At 44.3% G+C, this 21,870-nt stretch overlaps 1 protein-coding gene across 1 annotated transcript; it reads right to left on the reverse strand.

Moving 5' to 3' along the window:
• Positions 1 to 797: 797 nt before the first annotated feature.
• Positions 798 to 17,981, reverse strand: VMAC (vimentin type intermediate filament associated coiled-coil protein). Its single transcript, XM_088448887.1, has 2 exons — positions 17,158 to 17,981; positions 798 to 1,680 (listed from the first exon to the last, which is right to left on the reverse strand). The coding sequence occupies exons 1-2, from the start codon at positions 17,325 to 17,327 to the stop codon at positions 1,371 to 1,373; spliced, it is 480 nt and encodes a 159-aa protein (XP_088305013.1). The 5' UTR covers positions 17,328 to 17,981; the 3' UTR covers positions 798 to 1,370.
• Between the last annotated feature and the right edge of the window lie 3,889 nt (positions 17,982 to 21,870).

Raw genomic sequence — 21,870 nt, forward strand, 5'->3', positions numbered from 1 at the left:
TACGGCAGAGGCTTATGGTTTTTGCATATAAAGTTAAATAGCAATATTTTTTTATATAAAACCAATATAAGGAAGATTCCCATACAAACTAACATAACAATACTCTTTCATACAAAGTCATTATTTGGAAAAGTGATGTTGGATTTAAATTCCATTTCCTTTTTGGAAAATTTCCCGTAACAGAAGGTGGAATTCACTTGTAATATAAGTACCCGATCATTATGTGTTATGAAATATATGAACCACATATATGTTACTGTAACCACCATGTTACTGTCTGACAATAATGCGCAGAGTTTAAGTATTTATAGGAAACAAAGGTGGTAATAGGGCTTCCAGCGAAAAATGTAAAGAGAAAAAAAATAAGGATACTTCCGTTTCTTTGCGGCCCCCTGCTGGATGTGTGTTGAAGATAAGGAAGTAACGTAAACTTCAGGAAATGCTGTTCGGACCCTTGCGGGCTCACTGTGCTCGCCACACTGCGTGCACGGTGGCTCGCTTCGCTCGCCACATGGATTTATTCAACTCCATGCCCACTTGGATGGTAGGGAATGACGTTGGATGGTAGGGAATGACGTTTGACACAAGCTTATAAGCCAGTGTCCAACATCATTCCCTACCATCCGTCATTCCCTACCATCCAAGTGGGCACGGAGGGGGGAGTAAATCCATGTGGCGAGCCACTGTGCCCGCAGCGTGGCGAGCGCAGCGAGCCCGCAAGGGTCCGAATAGTATTTCCTGAAGTTTACGCTACTTACGTATCTTCACTGAATAGTGAAGATACGCAAGTAGCGTAACCAGGGGCCACAAAGATACGGAAGTACTAAAATAAGTATAATGATGGTAACTGCATTAAATGCAATAAAAATAAACTTATAGCTTATAAAATACCTCTTAAAGGATTGTAAGCTCTCACGAGCAGGGACCTCTTCCCTCATGTGCTTCTCTGTAAATTTTTTCTACTCCTTACTCCCCATAAAGGCACCTAACACGTGACTGATAACTCCCGGCTGCTTATTGTGAGTGCTTTAATTGCTATTGCAGCAATGTATATAAATCGTGTCCTTGTCCTGCACTGTAATGTACTGTAAGTTACTTGTTTCTTGTTCACTTATTAGTTTTATGTACTATGTGAGGCACTGGGGAACACTTGTGGTGCCATATAAATAAAGGATGATAATAATAATAATAATAATAATCATCAGATAGTGTTTACCCAGTACTTTTAAAGGATTAAAACAAAACACAAGATACCCGAGATAAGAATGCAAGGAAAACCCTACATTTAGTAACAATATATACTTATAAAAATATACTAATACATATATTTAAAATATAGAAATTGTAAATGTAAATAAGATGTTTTTTCTTTAGACAGTTGTCCCAAAAAGTGTCCTGTCCACATCTGAGTCTTCAAGGTCTCCATCACTTTGAGAGTAGTCTGGTATATGCGGAAGGCCATTGTGTTGTCCCAGGGTAGGCAAACATGGAATTCCTTCAGCCTCTGCCATAAGAGAAACTAATGCATCCAAAAGGGGTCGGCTGTGACACATCTGAGCCAGGAGGCGACTGTGGTGTCGAAGACGCTCCAACTCCCTGTCCTTATCCTTGATGGAGGCCATCAGTCTTTGTGTTTCCTCTTCCGATTGTGCTAACCTCTTCTGAAATTCAGCAATCTCCCTATCACAATGTTAACAAAAAGGTCAGTCCAGTACAACATATCAATGTCAAAATATTACCATACGTTGACCATATTGGTTTGTGTATGTGGGGATCGGGTATCAGGAAATGCTGAGCACTTTTGACCCACTCTTTCAAAAATGGCAGTACATGTTCAGTTTAATGTATCTACATATATGTGGTCAACATGGAAATATATCTGGTTGCTTAGCGAACATGAAAACTAGAGTATGAAACACACTTTATAAACTGTTTAAAAACAGTTTTTATATAAAAACTCTGGAGCATGACAGGGAGTTTGATAGCGGAGGGAGGCTCTGCCTACCCTGACTGCACATCCCTGGTATATATTCCTGGATACATTGTGTGTCTTTCCAAGTTTTCCTTATTAAATGCAAATGGCTCACTGGGATTTGTATGTTACAGGTAGAGGAATAAAGTTTTATTGAAAAGACTTGTCACTCATGAATGAGTACAAACTGTACAAAAGTGTATTCCTCAGAGCAGCAGTGTAAGAGTGGGTAAGAGGTAATTTTCAGTTTGTAGCTTTATTAGGACCCACACATTTTCCTGCAAATGGAAATCTACTGGAAACTATTGCACCAGGATTGGTAAGTGTGAATGGAAGTTGAAGTCACCAACAGCAGTATTAAGTTATGGCAGGCAAACAACATTTAGGTGTGGCTTTTATAGAAGGACATGTCACATGCAGGTGAATTTTGTGGACAAAAGAAAAAAGTAGAAAAATTTGATTTTTAAATGGTCATTTTGTGTTTTTTATGGATTCAGTATGATTTACTGCCGGCCATAATCCCAACAGCGGCATCCCGGCAGAGGAGGAAAAACCGATCGTCCTAAGGTACGTATAAACTAACCTAATTCCCCCCTCCAACCCTAACCCTCCCTTAGGGGTGCCTAACCCTAACCTCCCCCCTAAGTGCCTAACCCTAATCCCCCCTCTAAGTGCCTAAACCTAACCCCCCCTTCCCCGTCGCCTAAACCTAAGTCCCCCGTGGGGGTGCCTAACCCTAACCTCCCCCCCCGGGGGTGCCTAACCCTAACCCCCCCTTCCCCTAGCCTAAACCTAACCTCCCGGGGGGGTGCCTAACCCTAAGTCCCCCCGGGAACCATAAACCTAACCCTCCCCTCCCGCGGCCTGATTCAAAGGTGACGCTAAGCAGTAGCAGCTGTGACGCTACTATGAAATTATGCTAATGCTGCAAAGGTGCACCATCGAGCGGACATCGGCCGCACCATTGGACTTCTGAGTTTTGACGGTATTTGTTTGCCAGGGCCAGTGGCAGCGGTGTAACTAGAGTATTTGGAGCCCAGGGCAAATTTGAAAAATGGAGCCCCCCCCCATGTGGCCACTGAAAAATGGGGCGTGTCAACATGACACACACCCCTTTCTTGTCACTGGGAACATTTCTTTCCATTTGCACCTTAATGCAGTGCCCCTTATACAGTCCCCCCCTATGCAGTGCCCTTGTAGTGGTCCCCCTTATGCAGCCCCCCATTAGTTCCCCTTATACAGTGCCCCCAGTAGTGATCCCTCATATGCAGGCCCCCAGTAGTGATCCCCCATATACAGTGCCCCCAGTAGTTGTCCCCCTTATGCAGTTCCCCCTGTAGTGGTTCTCCCTTTTCAGTGCCCCCTGTATACGTGCAGCATCCATTCAGCTACTCCGGGGTCAGGAGATTGGGCACCCCCGCCGCACAGCTAGGCGGCGGGGGTGCCCAACCTCCCGACCAGGCCACCCGCGGGACACTTTGGCCCACGGGTGGAACAGCGAGACAGTGCTGTCCCACTGAAATCGGGATGTTGGGAGGGGTGCTATGGGGTGGCACCCCTGTTCAATCGCACTGGTCGAACACCCCAAGAGACGAAAGGCTTTAATAAAGAAGAGGGCTTTAAAATCCTATTTGAAGCTTTGGTGGCCCATTTATCAAGAATTACATATGATATTAGCACCCATGATCGCATTGCAATATGCAATAAAGCCACCTGAATGTATTAAATAGCACATACAGGGACAGGGCTCCGAAAAATGCCTATCCCTTTGATGTGCTTGGAGTGAAGTAACCGCATCAGCGGAACATGTTGTTCTGACCCCATGTACAGCATACACTTTGTATATGGGATGAAGTGACGAGAGGTCATGTCTAATGCTTTGGGTGAAGCTCTGTGAAGGTAGCCAATGGCTGCAAGCAGAGTCACTCAGCTAGCCTACAGCTATGGCCAAAAGTTGAGAATGACACAAGTATTGGTTTTCACAAAGTTTGCTGCTTCAGTGTTTTTAGACCTTTTTGTCAGATGTTACTATGGTATACTGAAGTAAAATTACAAGCATTTCATAAGTGTCAAAGGCTTTTATTGACAATTACATTAAGTTTATGCAAAGAGTCAATATTTGCTGAGTGTTGACCCTTCTTTTTCAAGAACTCTGCAGTTCGCCCTAGCATGCTGTCAATCAACTTCTGGGCCACATAATGACTGATGGCCGCCAATTCTTGCCTAATCATTGCTTGGAGTTTGTCAGAATTTGTGGGGTTTTGTTTGTCCACCCACACCCACCCTCTTGAGGATTGACTACAAATTTTCAATGGGATTAAGGTCTGGGGTTTCCTGGCCATGGACTGAAAATTTCAATGTTTTGTTCCCCGAGCCACTTACTTATCACTTTTGCCTTATGGCAAGGTGCTCCATTATGCTGGAAAGGCATTGTTCGTCACCAAACTGTTCTTGGATGGTTGGGAGAAGTTGCTCTTGGAAGATGTTTTGGTACCATTCTTTATTCATGGCTGTGTTCTTAGGCAACATTGTGAGTGAGCCCACTCCCTTGGCTGAGAAGCAACCCCACACATGAATGGTCTCAGGATGCTTTACTGTTGTTGTGACACAGAACTGATGGTAGCACGCACCTTTTCTTCTCTGGACAAGCGTTTTTCCAGATGCCCCAAACAATCTGAAAGGGGATTCATCAGAGAAAATAACTTTACCCCAGTCCTCGGCAGTCCAATCCCTGTACCTTTTGCAGAATATCAGTCTGTCCCTGATGAGAGAAGTTGCTGCTTTGCTGCCGTTGACACCATGCCATCTTCCAAAAGTCTTCATCCTGTGTCATGCCAACAGTAAAGCATCATGAGACCATTCATGTGTGGGGTTGCTTCTCAGCCAAGGGAGTGGGATCACTCACAATTTTGCCTAAGAACACAGCCATTAATAAAGAATGGTACCAAAACATCCTCCCAAGAGCAACTTCTCCCAACCATCCAAGAACAGTTTGGTGATGAACAATGCCTCGACCAATGAACAATGGCGATGAACAGTGGCTCGGGGAACAAAACATCGAAATTTTGAGTCCATGGCCAGGACTAAAAACACTGAAGCAGCAGACTTTGTGAAAACCAATTTTTGTGTCATTCTCAAAACTTTTGGCCATGGCTGTAGGTGTAAGGAAGTGCAGCACTAGAGATGGGACTTTTCTCATATTCATAGACAATATGAATAAAGCTAAAATCTTCCATTCTTTACCATCTAATCTGTGCAATGTGTTTTATTTACATACGTGAGAACTGTGTTATGGATAACGCATTTCACATCTAACATGTACTTGCATTTAAAAATTGTTTCCTGAATCGGCACCAAACCTATGTTTCAATCAGTTTACTGAGATCAAACAATTAGAAATAACAATGGGCATTATTAAAAGTCAGTCTTAAACTCAATTTGAGACTTTTCCTTAAATTGCTTTTTTTTCTTTACTGCGCATGGGCGCCTTTTCGCATCTGTCTTTGTTTTGTCTCAAGTCTGACTTTAGACTTGCTGCGACTAGAGGGCGGAAACTGGCGAGGACTAGCAGAAAGTGAACGGAAATGCAATGGAAATGGGCATGCAGTTGTTACAAAATTACACTAAGCTCATCTTATGGGCATGTAGACTAACGTGGCCGTGGAAAAGTTGCAAACGCAGCCTCTTGGAGGGGCTTGAGCTGCATCAGCTCAGACCCTGGTGTAATAGTTGACAGTGATGACTGAAGCTTGGAATGATCGGTTGCAACTGTGAAAAACCCATCCACTTATTCAAATACATGGAAACAGCAGAAGTGTTTACAAAGTCATTTTACACTGCAAGTAACTCACTTTTCAGAAATAAAGTCTAATTCATGCACAATTAGGAAAGGGGAAGAATGCACATATAAGTGTTGAAATTTGAAAAATATTTTTTATATATATTTGCGTCTGCAGATATTCCAAGCTATTTGGGCATTTAATACCTGAGCAGTTTGGCCTTTACCTTCAATATATTTCTATTGTGTGCTGAGATTTTAGCAAATGCCTTGCTGTCTGTAAAGACATGCCTCCAGTTGCAATTCAGGGGGTCATTCAGACCCAGTCGCAAGCACCGATGTGCTTGCAACCGGGTCGATAGGTGGCCCTGCGCACGCACTGCGGCTGTCGATGTTGATCGACAGCTCGCCCTTTTTTGTAGGCGGGCCGGGGGGGTGGTTACCAAAATGGAGGCGTTCCTACCTTTTTGTGGGCGGCCGCCCTGACATCAGCAGTAATGTCAGTGGGGAGCTTCCTGCTCGATCAGAGCAGAAAGCTCCCTGGGGCTTGCGAGTCCCCAGACCCAACCTTAGGGTCTGGTCGCAAGCCTCGATGGTCGCAATGGTGACCACCATCGCGACCATCACTCTGGTCGCTAGCTAAGCTGTGGGTGGTAACCCACAGCTTAGCTTGCGACCAGGAGGCCGCACCAAAAAAACAGAAGCGCCCGCCCTCATTCAGAGGCGGTCACTTCTTGCGACCGCCTCTGAATGAGGTCCTCAGTCTCTTCTCAAGGAGTCGCATCTTGAGTTTTGCAGATGCGATTCACTAACTACATTGCAGACAGGAGTGTTACTAGCAGTGATGCAGTTGATGCATTGCATAGGGGCCTGACGAAATGAAGAGGCCCACAGTATAAGTCAGACTGACTCATTAAAGTACACTGCCGCCACGTTGCAGGCCATAACAAAAAGGGAGGATGCAGTCCAGCCAGAGGAGGAGGAGAGGGTTCCCCTCATCTCTCCCAAGTTCCTGGCTCCTCTTTGAGGCAGTCCTGCTGCTCTAGCTTGCTAGAGGTGCGCTGTGCGGTGTCTACCTACTGATGTACTGCCACTGGACACTAGGACATATAGCAGACTGCCGGAAACGCGATCTCTGACATGTGCCCGCCGAGTCTTTTCTCCAGCTCCATCCTGCATATGAGATGTGCCTCTGAACTATATATGACAAAGTTGTGAGTACGCACTAGTAATACAATTGAAATGAATGGAAAATTGCTATTACATAATTGATACCAACATCATGGTTCATCACAATAAAAAATTTTTTTGGATGACTAAGTTGGTGGTGCATAGAAATCTACTAAGGACACAAAAGAACAATATAAACGTCCTTTGAAGTGTAAATGAGTATTATTATTTATTATTGATAAAACTTCAATGAGTAATCAGCTCCTGTTAAGGGTAATGAATATTCTAATTAACCCTAATTCAATCTACAGGGAGGCACATAGGATTACTTCATACAGTACATATCTGGCGAACTATAGTAGTTTTTAATTAGATCTCTGTTGTGATCGACATATACATAAATGATAGTCGGTCAGAAACAATTGTATATTGTAAGAAACCACACTATGATAACTAAGAAAGATGATTTATTAGGATAATCCAGCAGCTTTGAAATCTGTGTCCCCTGTAGATGAGTGAGAGATATATATTGTAATTAAATATCAGTACACATATATAGACATTGCTGATAGTGATAAAGTATGTGTCCCCATATATGTTAACTCATATTAGTTTTAGCAGATATGCTAGGTAAAGAATAGTACACCTTGGAGTAGTGATAAATGCATATATTAAATTGCCATATAATATCAGCAGTTTGCACTGTGAAAAACAAAGTAATATCCCAAAACAGAAAATATGTATGAAAAAGAAAAAAAAGAAAAATATCCAAACAATAATGGTAAGTACACAATGACAGTGTTACATGTACTGAATAATGACACTGTCTTCAGTGCAATAAAGAAAAATAATAACAGAAAAATTATACTTGTACTTCAGTGCAATAAAGAAAAATAATAACAGAAAAATTATACTTGTACTGAATATCAACCTAAACCATGGACAAATGCAACATGTTTGGGTACATATGTAATGAGGATGTGCCCTGAAAAAAAACAGGGTTATGTGTCACAACACAATGCATAAGGTGAATTACAATATATAAAGAAAAAATCATTGATAATAATTCAAAAAATGTTCATGAACAAAGAGAAGCAATAGTATATATACTGAGTAGTGACAATCTCGTCAGTAAAAAAAAAAATTTTTTTGCACATGTACTAAATGAAAACATAGAATTTGACATTTATATAGCATAAATAGATATATGTGAAAGTGTTTAAGCTGAAGGAAGTAAGACCTGGAATAAAGTAACGTGGAGTCACTTCTACTTTGCCCTGTCTACATCAAACAGGGGATGAGAGAGTGACTACAGCGTTCATTCCAGGGGAAACAACAGACAGCGCTTCTGCTGTCTGAGAATAGAACTGAGGGGCTGATACAGACCTGCTCGCAAGCGCAGGACGCTCGCAATGGGTCGATGGTGCCAGAGGAGGGAGCTCCGTCGTGCGCATGCGCGAGACCCGAATAACGACGGCCAAGCCGTCGTTGTGGGTCTCGCACCAAAGGGCGCGTGCTGTCGATGGTGAGTGACAGCACGCCCCCTTTGGTGGGCGTGCCTGGGGCATGGCTGCCAGACGGAGGCGTTCCCAAGCCCGATGGTCGCGATGGTCTTGACCATTGCGACCATCATCATGGACGCTCGCTATAGCTGTGGGTGGTAACCCACAGCTATGCGAGCGTCCATGAGGCCGCTCCATTTTCAGGGAGGAGGGCCCTGATTCAGAGCGAGGGCTCTGGTCAGAGCGTCCGGCTCTGAATCAGGCCCTAAATCTCACCCGTTTTTGTTTTTTTAATTCAATAAATTTTTATTGATTTTTTTAATAAACAGTTACAAACATAAAATTAAAATAACAGTGCTGAATTGTTATAGAACAATATAGTATCATTTGTTGATTCACAATAAATGTATGCATGCCGTTTCAAAGAGGACATATATATAATCTCTTATTACATTATATTAGATCATCAACTCAAAATATATATTATACAATTTCTGAAGGGAACAAACACGGTCTTTCACAGTTAATTACAATCAACCAAGTCTCAAATAAATATAGATATCTTGCTAAATCTTATCTTAGGCGTCATGTATAGAACAACTTATTATTTCAAACATTTGACACGTACCAGGACTCAATAAGCAATCACCAACAGACTTTTAATTGGCATGGCAAGCATATGAAGATTCAAGCCAGTTAGACCAAATTTTAAAGTATTTTTTTTCAGATTTCCTGGCTATGTATACATATTTTTCGTGGGAAACGACTTTGTTAACCAGTGATAGCCACGCGTTAATACTCGGGCCGCAAGATGCCATCCATTCCCTCGCTATGCACACTTTAGCAAGCATGCACATATTGTTTACAAATATTTTAGGGTATTTGCAAATAGAATCATCTTCAGTGTTAGCTAGGACACATCATACCAGAGTGAGGACATCTCTTGGTATACCTGTATCAGATATAATGCGACATACTTCATGCCAAAAAGTGTTTACCTTCGGACATTGCCATATGAGGTGCCAAAAATTTCCGTCTGATGAGTCACATTTAGGACATTGTGTGTTTGCCCTACCCCCAATTGCGTGTAACCTAGTAGGTCATATATACTCTATGAAGTATGAACAACTGTATCTGTTGAAATCGAGCAGATACTGTGGCAGTACGTGGACTGGCCAGGGCTTCTTGCCACGCCTCGTCCGAGAGTGCACCAATATCGTTTACCCATTTTTGTCTAATGTGTGCTAGGTCTGAGTCGTGGTGCCCATCTAATAATTTATTATATAAAATAGAAATCAGGCGGCGAGAACCTATAGACTTCATTGTTATTTTAAGCGGTGAGTCTCGAAGAAGCAGAGGAGCCTTTCCCGAATTGAGCATTAAGTGCATGCCTGAGTTGAAGGAATCTATAAAAGTATTCCCCAGGGACTTTAAACTCGTCCTGAATTTGTTGAAAAGATTTCAGATATCCTTCTTGATATAATTGCCCTATAGATGTCACTCCCCATTTTCCCCATACCTCCACAACTTGTAACTCAGAAAGCGCCCTTGTGTGAGCCAACAGAGTATCTGGATCTAATCCCTCCACTTTTAGAATTCGCGAGGCCATTCTCCAAATCATTACAGCTTGTTTAAATAGGGGGATTCTAACAATTATCAAACTATCACTAAGGAGTAGTTGAACTGGAGACAAACCCGTGCCGCTCCCAGCCATAATATAGTTAAGCATTGAATTCGACTGTAATACTTGGAACCACTCCCATAGGTGTGCCAGTTGCATGGCATAGTAGTATAATTTGAATGGGGGCAATGCTAGTCCTCCCGAATCTCTAGGTCTAGTCAATGTGTCAGTTTTGATTCGAACTATCCCACTAGACCAAATTAAAGAGGAAAGCAGGCCATCAATCTGTTTAAATATTCGCTGTGGAATATATATTGGGGAATGGTGTAGAACATACAGTAGTTTGGGCTGCAAGACCATTTTAACTATGTTAACCCGGCCTGTCATAGTGAGTGGTAATTTGCCCCAAACAGAGATTCGAGTTTTAATAAACTCCAGCTGTGGGTTGATATTAAGGGGCAGATACCGAGAGGGATCTTTGGAAATCCAAATCCCAAGGTATGTAAAAGAATTTACCCAATGTAGCGAGTAACGTAAAAGTGGATCTGTGGGGCCGGGATCTACAAATGGAAGTACGTAGGATTTGTCCCAGTTTATTTGTAAACCAGAGTATCTACCGAATGTATCTATAGTACTTAAAATATATGGCATGGAAACTATACTTTGAAATAAACAATAGAATATCATCTGCGTATAACGCAATCTTATCCATTTTAGTTCCCACAGTAAGTCCCATTATATGACGGCAGGCTCTGATTTTGCACGCCAATGGTTCAATGGCAAGGGCGAACCAAATAGGTGACAGGGGATAGCCTTGCCTAGTACCCCGGTACAGTGAAAACTGGGAGGAGACAAATCCATTTACCGCAACACTTGCTACTGGAGCTGAGTACAGTAATTTAACCCATTTTATATATCCCGGACCAATTCCAAATCCCTCCAGTGTTTCCCACAAGTATTCCCACTCCACTGAGTCAAATGCCTTAGCGGCGTCAAGAGACATAATGACAGATGTTGAGTCATCATCTCGGGGCATTTGTAAATGGGTAAACAGGCGTCTGAGATTAATGGCAGTTGATTTACCAGGCATAAAGCCTGTTTGATCTGGGTGAACCAGTTGTAGTATAACCTGGTTGAGTCTGGTAGTTAGAATTTTAGCTATTATCTTTACATCAGTGGGTAATAACGATATGGGCCTGTATGAATCTGTAGGTGAGGCATCCTTACCGGGCTTGGGTAGAACAATTATTAGAGGTTCTGACATAGAATCCGGAAGCTTGTCATATTCATATATTTGGTTAAAAAGATTAAGCAGGGCAAATAGAAGGCTTTATGTTTCTTATACAACTCGAGGGGGATCCCATCCACCCCTGGGGCTTTCCTGGTGGGGAAGGAGTTAATGGCCACCTCAATCTCCTCTATGGTTATGGGGGAATCTAATAAATCACGGTCCTGTTGACTAAGTCTTGGAAGAGATATATCCGCCAATAGTTACGAATATCCTGTACTCCATCACACAAACGGGAACTATACAATTGCCGGTAGTATTTAGCAAATTCTTCTGCAATATCTGGTACCTTATTGTATATCACACCATCGTGGTCAATAATTTGGGCTACATTTATGGATGGTCTCTCACCTCTAGCTAACTTGGCCAAATATGATCCAGGTCTATCCCCTGAGGCATATTGGAGGTGAGAGGAAAATAGCATTTTAAAGTTTGCCTTATCCTCCAGGCAGTTTGTCCATGCCTTTTGCGCATCCACCCAGTCCTGTCTGTTAGATTCAGATTGATCAGAAAGGTATGTCAGCTCCATCGTTCTACACATTGTCTCCAATTCAAGCTCCTGTTTTTTGTAGAACAATTTAAGGCTGGCTACTCTCTGTATCAACGTACCTCTAAGGAATGCCTTAAAAGTATCCCACAAATTAGGACGAAAAAACGGTTCACTATTTAAATCAAAAAATTATGACCATGCAGCTTCCAGTTCGAGACCAGCGCCCATTCGTGTTAGCCAAAACGGATTTAATTTCCAGAAAGATTGTCCTCTATGGCCTTCTAAATCAATGGTCAGTGAGATAGGGGAGTGGTCAGAGATGCCCCTAGTTTGGTAGTAAACCCTCTGTATACGCGGCATAATGTTTGGTGTTACTAAGGCCAGGTTAATTCTAGAAAATGATCTGTGAGTAGAGGAGAAGTATGAGTATTGCCTATCGTGTGGGTGTCTAAGCCTCCATGCATCTAATAAGCCCATTTCACTCACCATGTTCGCAAACCCAGTCCACCGGTCTCTACCAGCCTGACCCGTGCCAACATGTCTGTCTAATGACAAATTCATTACGTTATTGAAGTCCCCGGCACATATTATTGGTATTCCTGGGAACATAGCCACAAACTCAGCCGCCTTTTTAAGAACTTTGTGAGAATATGGAGAAGGGATATATACCGCAAGGAGCAATAATGATAGGGAGTGTATTCTACATTTTAGAAAAACATCTACCCCCCACATCAGTTTGTATCTGATCTAGTACAAATGGAACTGTCTTACGTACTAGTATCAAGACCCCTCCTAGACATTGATGTGTGCATTGAGTGATATGCCCAACCAACCCAAGGTTTCTTTAGTGACATCAGTCGTCCTCCAATTATATGTGTCTCCAGTAGGCAAATAACATCCGCTGTATATTGTTTAATCTGTCTAATGACCAATGAGCGCTTGATTTTGTCATTTAACCCTCTAACATTCCAAACCAAAAAGTTAGCACTTAGTGACGCCATCTTAAAGTATTGTAGTATTTATATATTGGAGAGACCACTCTCCCAGCCCTCAAGGAATACAAATTTTGCCAACTCTGAAAACTACAGTACCAAAACAGCACAAAAACCTCCCAACACTTTACACTAATCCTACAGCAATTGCTACGCCATACCCACCCCCCACACCCTGTATACCAACCCCAACCATGACATACCTCATACCAGAACAATCACCCCCCCTACAGCTTGTATTAAACCAAACTAGGGTAAGTTATACCCCTACCCCTCTACCTACAAAATATAGATAAGGCAAAATATATAATGGCCCTAAGGCATACCGCAGGCAAGGTCTCCAGGCCTGTGGGTATTTGTCCCGGGACTTTTTAGAAAAAAAAAAAATTAACTCTCTCTAAAGATTAATGTCAGTGACGTTAGCTTGTCTGTAACAAACATTAATTCAACATGCATAAGGTTAGCCTGACAGACAACATTAATCACATTTCAAACAGTAATATACATACGAGCCATAATAGTTGTAACGACTCAAAAATTATATAAGTAAGCAGTGAAATATAATTATATGATACTCAGTTTTGGGCTAGCGGGAGTCTCGCCGGCCAATGCCGGTCTAGCCACAGAGCTGCATCAGGTGGGAATGTGAAAAATTTTGTTTCTCCATCGGCAACCACCCTCAGTTTGGAAGGATAGATCATGGCATATTGAATGTTGAGATCTCTGAGGTGACGCTTAATAGGTTGGAACTGAGCTCTTTCCTTCTGTATTTCTATAGCAAAGTCAGGAAACACGGATATTCGAGACCCATTCCTTTGCAAGGGGCCATTAGTGCAGGCAAGACGGAGAATAGTGTCCCTATCTTTGTAATGAAGGAGCTTCGCAATGAATGTGCGGGGCGGGGCTCCAGGAGGCAAAGGCCTAAAGGGGATGCGGTGAGCTCTCTCCACCGTAAAATCTGGTGAAAAGGAGTCTTTACCATAGGTATCTATCAGCCATTTCTCGATAAATTGCTCTGGGCTGGTGCCCTCCTCTTTCTCCGGCAGTCCCACGAACCGCACATTCTTTCTTCTCAACAGGCCCTCCATGTCTGATATCTTTTTCTGGACTGCCAACATCTGTTCATCTAGGGATCCAACTCTGACCCCTAAAGGTGTTAATTGGTCTTCTAGAGTAGACGTGCGGGTTTCAAGCTCACCCACCCTCTCTCTGACACACTGCAAATCATGATGTATTAGTGACAGGTCCGATTGGACTTCACCAATTTTTTCAGAGAGCCAGGTTTCACATGCCGTAACTGCATCAATAACCCTTTGCATTGCATCATCTGAGGAGGCATCAGAGGTCGAGGCCGCAGACTCAGCGGGTGAAGTAGGAGAAGATTCACCTCTTCGCTCAGCAGCAGTAGATTGAGCGCCAGAGCCCCTGGCATATTGTACTAATTTAGCAGCCGCAGCTGAATGATGATTATGTTTCACCATACTTGTATGCGAACAGTGCAGCCCGCACGGCAAGCACCTTAGGAGAAGCAGGTGTTTAAAGACAAATTATCCAAGGCACTGACAGAGTTATAAATATAACAGATTCACATGAAGCAGCATATGCTGATTTGAGACTAAAGGGTATGAATTTGCAGTCACCCACAGCCTCTCTGCTGGATGTTACAGGAATTCAATAACAATAGTGAAGCTCAAGGGAAGAGAGGAGAGGAGAAGCATATAGTGAGCACCTTTGGGGGCCTCTTCTGACACCACTATCCCTGGATATTGAGCAAAGCCCGCGCTCCTGTCCCCGCACTGGAGGCAAGATGGCACCGTCTCGTCACGTGTCCAGCCACTGCACCGCTTACCATCTCTTTCCTCCTCTGTGGAGGCTCCGGATCGCACCACCCCGGCTGCGTGAAGAGCAGAAGAGCCGCCCCGGCTTGACAGCCGCGGGAGATGAAGCCGGCGGAGTGTCACGTGTGACAGAGAGAGCTCCGGCAGCGACGGATCCACAGTGCCGCAGCTCATTGACCGCCCAGCAGGATCTCCACACCTTCCGCCACTGACAGATTAGTTGTAGGTCCCAGGGGAACACAGGATAGCACTGGACGGATATTTAAGGCCTGGAGAGCACCTCAACCTGCGTGCTACTCAATGCGCTCCTAGGCCATACCCCCAAGTCTCACAGACTAGGACTCAGATGATTTCAAAGTTGCTGGATTATCCTAATAAATCATCTTTCTTATACCCCTTTTCCACCTAAATTCTGGGTCTGACCCGGAGTTGGATCAAAGTTCCTATCCGGGTCTGATCCAGTCGGGTCTGCATAGACCCGGCTTTTGCGGAGTGAAAGTGGTCGCTTGGAGATGACGTCATCTCCAAGTGCCACTGAAGCCGGACCAATCGGCCGGCTAGCAGCGCACTCCAGGTCATCGTGACCCGGAGTGCGCTGTTCTCACAGCAGGGTTTCACGGGCTACGTCCGTGTTAAACCCTGCTAGTTACCTGGGTTGGATTGCCGGGTCACTCGACCCAGCGATCCAACTCTCTCCCCTTTTACACCAGGGAGCTGCCCGGGTTAACCCTTCAAAAACCCGGGTTTTAGCTCCGGTGTAAAAGGGGTATTAGTTATCATAGTGTGGTTTCTTACAATATACAATTGTTTCTGACCGTCTATCATTTATGTATATGTCGATCACAACAGAGATCTAATTAAAAACTACTATAGTACGCCAGATATGTACTGTATGAAGTAATCATATGTGCCTCCTTGTAGATTGAATTAGGGTTAATTAGAATATTCATTACCCTTAACAGGAGCTGATTACTCATTGAATTTTTATCAATAATAAATAATAATACTCATTTACACTTCAAAGGACGTTAATATTGTTCTTTTGTGTCCTTAGTAGATTTCTATGTTATATCTACACATCACTCTCTGGGGAGAACTTCCTTTTAAAGGTGTATATTAAACGTTAAGTTTTATTCACACTAATCATTCCATCATCATCCATATATAAACAATTATCTATCATAAGAGTGCCCCTACAAAGGCATATTTGTCCTTTTCCTCTGCTTCTTGCAGAAAGTACTTTTATATGTGCCTCTGAACTACTCTGTGTTATATCCCTTTCAGACATACAGCAGATACCCAGGTTTTTGGACGTGAACGTGCATCAACCCGGGTATTTTCTAGAAATGACCCAGGTCGAAGTCCTGGGTCCATGCCCCTGCTCTGTACCAGGGTTTTTCCCAAGTGAAAACTGGGTAGGCTCTAGTGTGAATGCATCCAACCCAGATTTTTAGACCCAGGTTTTAAGAAAACTCTCTCATTAGCTGTTCCGTGCACCTGCTGATGACATCAACTGCAGGCACCCGGACCACATGGCTGGGGAGCCAATGAATTTAAGTGTGTATTATATTATGTTTAACTTTTTTATGTGAAAATGTTGTCTGTTTATAGACCAAAACTTTATAAAGGCTATATTCATAATTTTCTTATATTGTAATGTAAAAATGTATTGGTTTTCAATAAAAACAAACATTGTGGCCTTTACTCTAAAAATGCTATTTTTTATATTTTGCCATTACTGTGAACAAAAAAAAAAAAAAAAAAATATCCCCTTTAAATCCACAACAAATTCCAGGGCAGACCCGGGATCATGGTGAACGTATCTGACCCTGGAATTTCCCGGGTTTTGGTGTAGTGCGAATGGGGGTCTCAGACTAAGACCTGGGAATTTCCAGGGTTGATAGATCCGGGAAGTACCTATGCATTTCCCTGGTCTTGTGTCTGAAAGGGGGACTATGGAGAGCCCCGTGAGAACTTAATTAAGTGGATAATCCAGATAACCTGTACTATCTGTTAACCCTGTGTTTACCTTTACTTGGTCCTATTTCTACCTGGTTAATAAACCTTCACCTGGTTAAATCATCTGGCGTGTGTAGAAACCTCCACTGCACAACTGCCACCTACCATTATCGTGTCTGCCAGTATTGCTGCTCTTTCCGCCAGGGATCTGGTGTCACAATCTCATGACCATCCCCAGCGCAAAAATCCAAGAGGGATAGGTGGAGCTGCCTAGCCTGCCTGCCATCCGCCACAGCCGAGCCAGCCACTGAGCCACACGCTAACATTCTGGCGTGGGTCCAGCGGTTACAGGTAAATGAAGCATATTACTGCACCTGGGCCCACCACTCAATAGTTCCGCTACTGGAAGCAGAGATGCGGCTTAAACTCTCTCCCCCCCCCCCCACCGTCTTTAAATTGCAATATGTTTCAGACTGATGGTAAATAAAGCCCAATGTAGTGAAAGTTGTAACCGCCGTGTTACATATGTTAGGGAGATGGAACTGACCTGTCTTTGGTATCTGCAATATCCCTTATAGAAGCTCGGTACTGCTCGTCCTTACGAATGAGACTTTCAGCTTGTTCCCTCACTGTACTTTCCAGCTCTGCCACTCGGTTGTGTAGTGCTGCCAAGTGAGCATTCGCTTCTTTAATCTGAACGGTGCTTAAGGCAGACATGACTGAGTGTACTGTACTGTACCTTCAGGCTGGATTTTTCAAAAGGTCCACTATACTGTGAGGTGTAATACCCACTTTTGTGCCAGGATTTTCCCACTGCATCATTATGTGAACATTTTTTAGGCCACAGAATAAGGCCAATGAAACCAAAATGAGAAGATCTGACTCAGGAGTACATGTCATACATCAGGGTAAATTATCTTGGGCTCTAAAATGACAAACTGTAATGCCTGAGGTTTGCTTGAAGTGACAGGGTGCATCTCACACTTTCTCTGCCTTGTCCCAGGTCATCGAGCAAAACAGGCAATTTAGGTAATCACATACCCAGTCCGAGGCTCCTTATACCTAGAAGATAGATAACAATCTGCGTGGGAAAGACAAATTAAACTGGAGGTTCAATCCAATTCAGCCATTGTACAGATCAAGCCATTAGAATGCATGCTCCGCAGTTCAGAAGTCTGGGTTAAGTAAAGATCCACAAGCGAGTACTCAGTCCCTGATAATGAGTGTAGTATAACCTCTCTGAAAGGCAGCTGGATGACCAAAAGCTTTTGGTACAATCTGACAGTGTACCGGAAACCTAGTTGACAATTACTAATGTAAATAGCCAGACAACTTAATATTTAACTTTAAGCAGCTGTCTTTGCAGGAAGCGTCCTGTCCTGTGCAAGGAGGTGATTGGGGAACAGTAGAGGGCGGGCATAGGCTGCTCATTGGCTACGCTAATGCTGAGGCAGCTTGTGATAAGCTAGAGAGACTAGAGCTGGGGAATGGTTAACTGTTCATTGTCCGTGCTTCAGCCAGAAGTGACTGCCAACTCAACATAATCAGCTAAACAGACAGGCAATGTTTTACATAATGTAGTAAGACATTGCACTGCTAAAATGATAGCATTACTATTTTCTTTATTATATTTTTCCTATATGGTTTAATAACATATATCTGTAAAACATATTTAAAAATAGTTTGTTTTTTAATTACAATTCATTGTGTGAATTAATAAATAAAATAATTACTTAAAAAATGTGTTAGAGGCTCATGAATGAGGAAGTGATCAGCAAGTAATTTATACTGAGTAACTTCGGCGCAGAGCCGGCCCTAGACAATTTGGTGCCCTAGGCAAAATTTTGACTGGTGCCCCCACCAGCAAATATATTATTTTTTTATATATATAGATATATATGAGGCGGCACTCCAGGGGTCTTATATAAACAGGTAATAAAGCTGCTAGGTCAAGGCAGTGTCATTAGAAATGTCAAATTTATTAATCTTTTTCATTCATGAGTGCCGGATCCCTGCAGATCGATAGATATGAGATACATGGATATGAGATAGATAGATGGATATGAGATAGATAGATAGATAGATAGATAGATAGATAGATGGCTAGATAGACAGACAGTAGATAGATAGATAGATAGATAGATAGATAGATAGATAGATAGACAGATAGATATGAGATGATAGACTGATATTAGATAGATAGATAGATAGATAGATAGATAGATAGATAGATAGATAGATAGATAGATAGATAGATGACAGGCCGTGGCCTGAAACATCGGATTAAAATGTATTGAATTTATATTAAGACGCTGAGTGCCACCATTTCCTTACTGCACTTACATAGACCCCTGCAGAAAAAGCAAAAAAACCAAATACATTTGCACAGATAGGAATTTATTTATTTTTTAAATGGCCCCCACAGTAATTAAAAAATAAAACACATAGGCTTCCCATGAAAAAGACGAACACACATACTGGCAGGTTACATATAGAGACACACAGAAGGGTTACATATAGAGACATACACACACATACAGGTTGGGTTACATGTAGATAGAGACACAGAAGATGGAGGCTCTGGTTGAGTAAACTGTGGAGGTATACATGGTGGCTGAGTGTATATGTGGATGGTGAGTAGAGGTGGTATGCAAGAAGTTTTTTAGACATATAGCCCTGCCTAGACCATCTATTACATTAAGTTGAACACCATCTCTCTCACATGCCCACCCCTTCAATTGCATGGTAGACCTTCCCACCAGATTTTCCCGCAAAATTCTGTCTGACACACATGGCCCCAGGTTCGCTATAACATGTCCCCTCCGCAGCCAGGTACTTCCCACCTGTATGCCCTATATACACCCGGCATCTGCCACCCTCCAGCAGTGCGTTCGCATCATGCCCCCAAGCGCACAAAATGCTCCCATAATTTGCCCCCTGGCAGACTGTTAACCACATGCCCCCCTGCTCCCTAAATGTCTGTGACATGCCCCACTTTCTGCCACAAAATAACCACAGCATCTGCTCCCCAGCAGCGTCCTCCCCACACGCCCCCTGCGCCACATATGCCCACAGCATCTTTGAAATGTTCATTCCACAGCATGTTTTTCCCCAAATGCCCCGTGCCCCAAACTCACCCAGCATCTGTCTCCCCCATCAGCATCTTCCCCACAATCCCCCCTGTGCCCAAAATGCCCCCATTTGTCCAACTGCATGCTCCACATATGCCCCAGCATCATTTTCCCTATCTCCTATGCCCAAAATGTCTATAACATGCCCCTACACATCAGTGTGTTCCCCACATGCCCCACAGCATTTGTGAAAATCCCCCCACAGCAGCATGTTCCCCAAATATCTATAGTCTCCTAGACATGAGCCCTATATGCTACAAGCATTTGCCCCATCTGCTTGTTCTCAACATGTTCCCGTGCCATGCCCCCTCAGCAGTGGGCTCTCCACATGTCCCACATCCCTGTCAGCTTTACCTTACTCTTCTCTTGTGATGTACTTGACAGCACAGCAGCCCACAAAAACTATGCTGCTGCAGCTGCAGGACCCAGGGACACTGTATGTAATATATGAGATCAGTCACATGGACTGATCACATGATCGGATAACACGGGGTATATTTGCTGAAATGTATCTATTCGTTACCGCCCCCTAAGACCCGGCGCCTGTCTGCCACCTTATCGCATTCCCTCACCATCAGGGCTGCGGCATTGCAATCACGGCGGTGCGGCCTCCTCGCAGTGGCACTCTACTCACCGCGTACTCAGCATAATGGTTGGGCCAGCCCTCACCGAGACGCCAGAGTCACCTGACCTGCTGCGCTGCCCGATCGGAGCTAAGCTCCGATCGCAGCAGTGGGGGCGAAGGATCGAGGGGAGCTGCAGAGCCGTGGATGCCCCTAGGCATTCCAGTCAGCCTAGACATTTGCTTAGAATGCCTAGGGCCGGCTCTGCAGGGGTGGATTGGCCATTACCTTCAACGGGAAGATTCCTGTTGGGCCGATTGGTCTGTGGGGCCGCTTGTCACCTGTGGCCCCGCCCCCTAACCACTAAGTTACTGCTTTCTTACATGACAGGCAGCCCGCCAGCTGCCTATCATACCTAATAGTGCGTCCCGCCTACATCGCGAGAAGAGGCAGTGGCTCCAAGTCCAGGAAGAAAGAAGCTGCGCACAAGTGACTCCTTGCACCTCGGAGGCGTCAGAGCGGATCCATGTCCGACAGTGAAGGTGAATATAGCGCTACCAAACTCCCGCTGCTGCTGCTAGTCCTCCCGCTGCTGCCGCTAGTCCCCCACTGCTGCCGCTAGTCCCCCGCTATGCAGGAATCGGCAGCAGATGCTGGCAGACAGGAGATTGGCTGTGCAATGAGGCTGTGATGTGAAGGGCTGAGGTGATGTGAAGGGCTGTGCTGTGCTGTGAGGGGCTGTGCTAAAGGGGGGCTGTAATGATGGGCTAGGGTGTGAGGGCCTGTGGGGTTGGGGAGCTGTATTGTGAGAGGCTGTTCTAAGGGGCCCTGTGATGTGAGGTGCTGTGCTGAGGGGCTGTGCTATGCGGGGTACTGTGCTGTGAGGGGCTGTACTGTGTAGAGGGTCTGTGCTATGGGGGGAAATTGTGCTGTGAGGGGCTGTGTTTTGGGGGCTGTGGTGAGGAGGCCATTGTGAGGAGGACTGTGTTGTGAAGGGGGCTGTCATATGAGCGGGGCTATGGTGTGAAGAGCTGTGGTGAGGAGGGCTATGTTGTGGGGGGCCATGGTGAGGAGGACTGTTTTGTGGGAGGCTGTGGTGAGGAGGACTGTGTTGTGAAGGGGGCTGTCATATGAGGAAGACTGTGCTGAGGGGGGTTATGGTGTGAAGGGTTGTGATGAGGGGGCTGAGTTATAGAGGACTGTGCTATGAAGGGGACTGTGCTGTGAGGGGCTTTGCTATGCGGAGGACTGTTCTGTGAGGGACTGTGATGAGGGGTCCTATGCTGTGAGGGGCTATGATGTGCAGAGGGTCTGTGCTAAGCAGGCTATTGTGCTGTGAGGGGTTGTCATGTGGGGGCTGTGGTGAGGAGGGCTGTGTTGTGGGGGACTGTGGTGAGGAGGGCTGTTTTGTGAGGGGCTGTCATGAGGAGGGCTGTGTTGTGGGGGGCCATTGTGAGGAGTACTGTGCTGTGAGGGGGGCTGTCATATGAGGGAGACTATGCGGAGAGGGGCTGTGCTTAAGGGGGCTATGAGGTACTGTGAGGGGAGAGGGTTTTGCTGTGCTGT

The sequence above is a fragment of the Taudactylus pleione genome, unplaced genomic scaffold (assembly GCF_031769625.1).
Source record: "Taudactylus pleione unplaced genomic scaffold, aTauple2 ptg000471l, whole genome shotgun sequence".
Lineage (NCBI taxonomy): Eukaryota > Metazoa > Chordata > Amphibia > Anura > Myobatrachidae > Taudactylus > Taudactylus pleione.

What these genes read in the sequence shown, in the direction of transcription:
- VMAC (XM_088448887.1), bottom strand. Translation starts at nt 17,327, where the DNA reads ATGTCTGCCTTAAGCACCGTTCAGATTAAAGAAGCGAATGCTCACTTG. An exon ending in ATTGCAGATACCAAAGACAG is followed by an intron (nt 1,681 to 17,157) that starts GTCAGTTCCATC and finishes ACATTGTGATAG; the next exon opens with GGAGATTGCTGAATTTCAGA.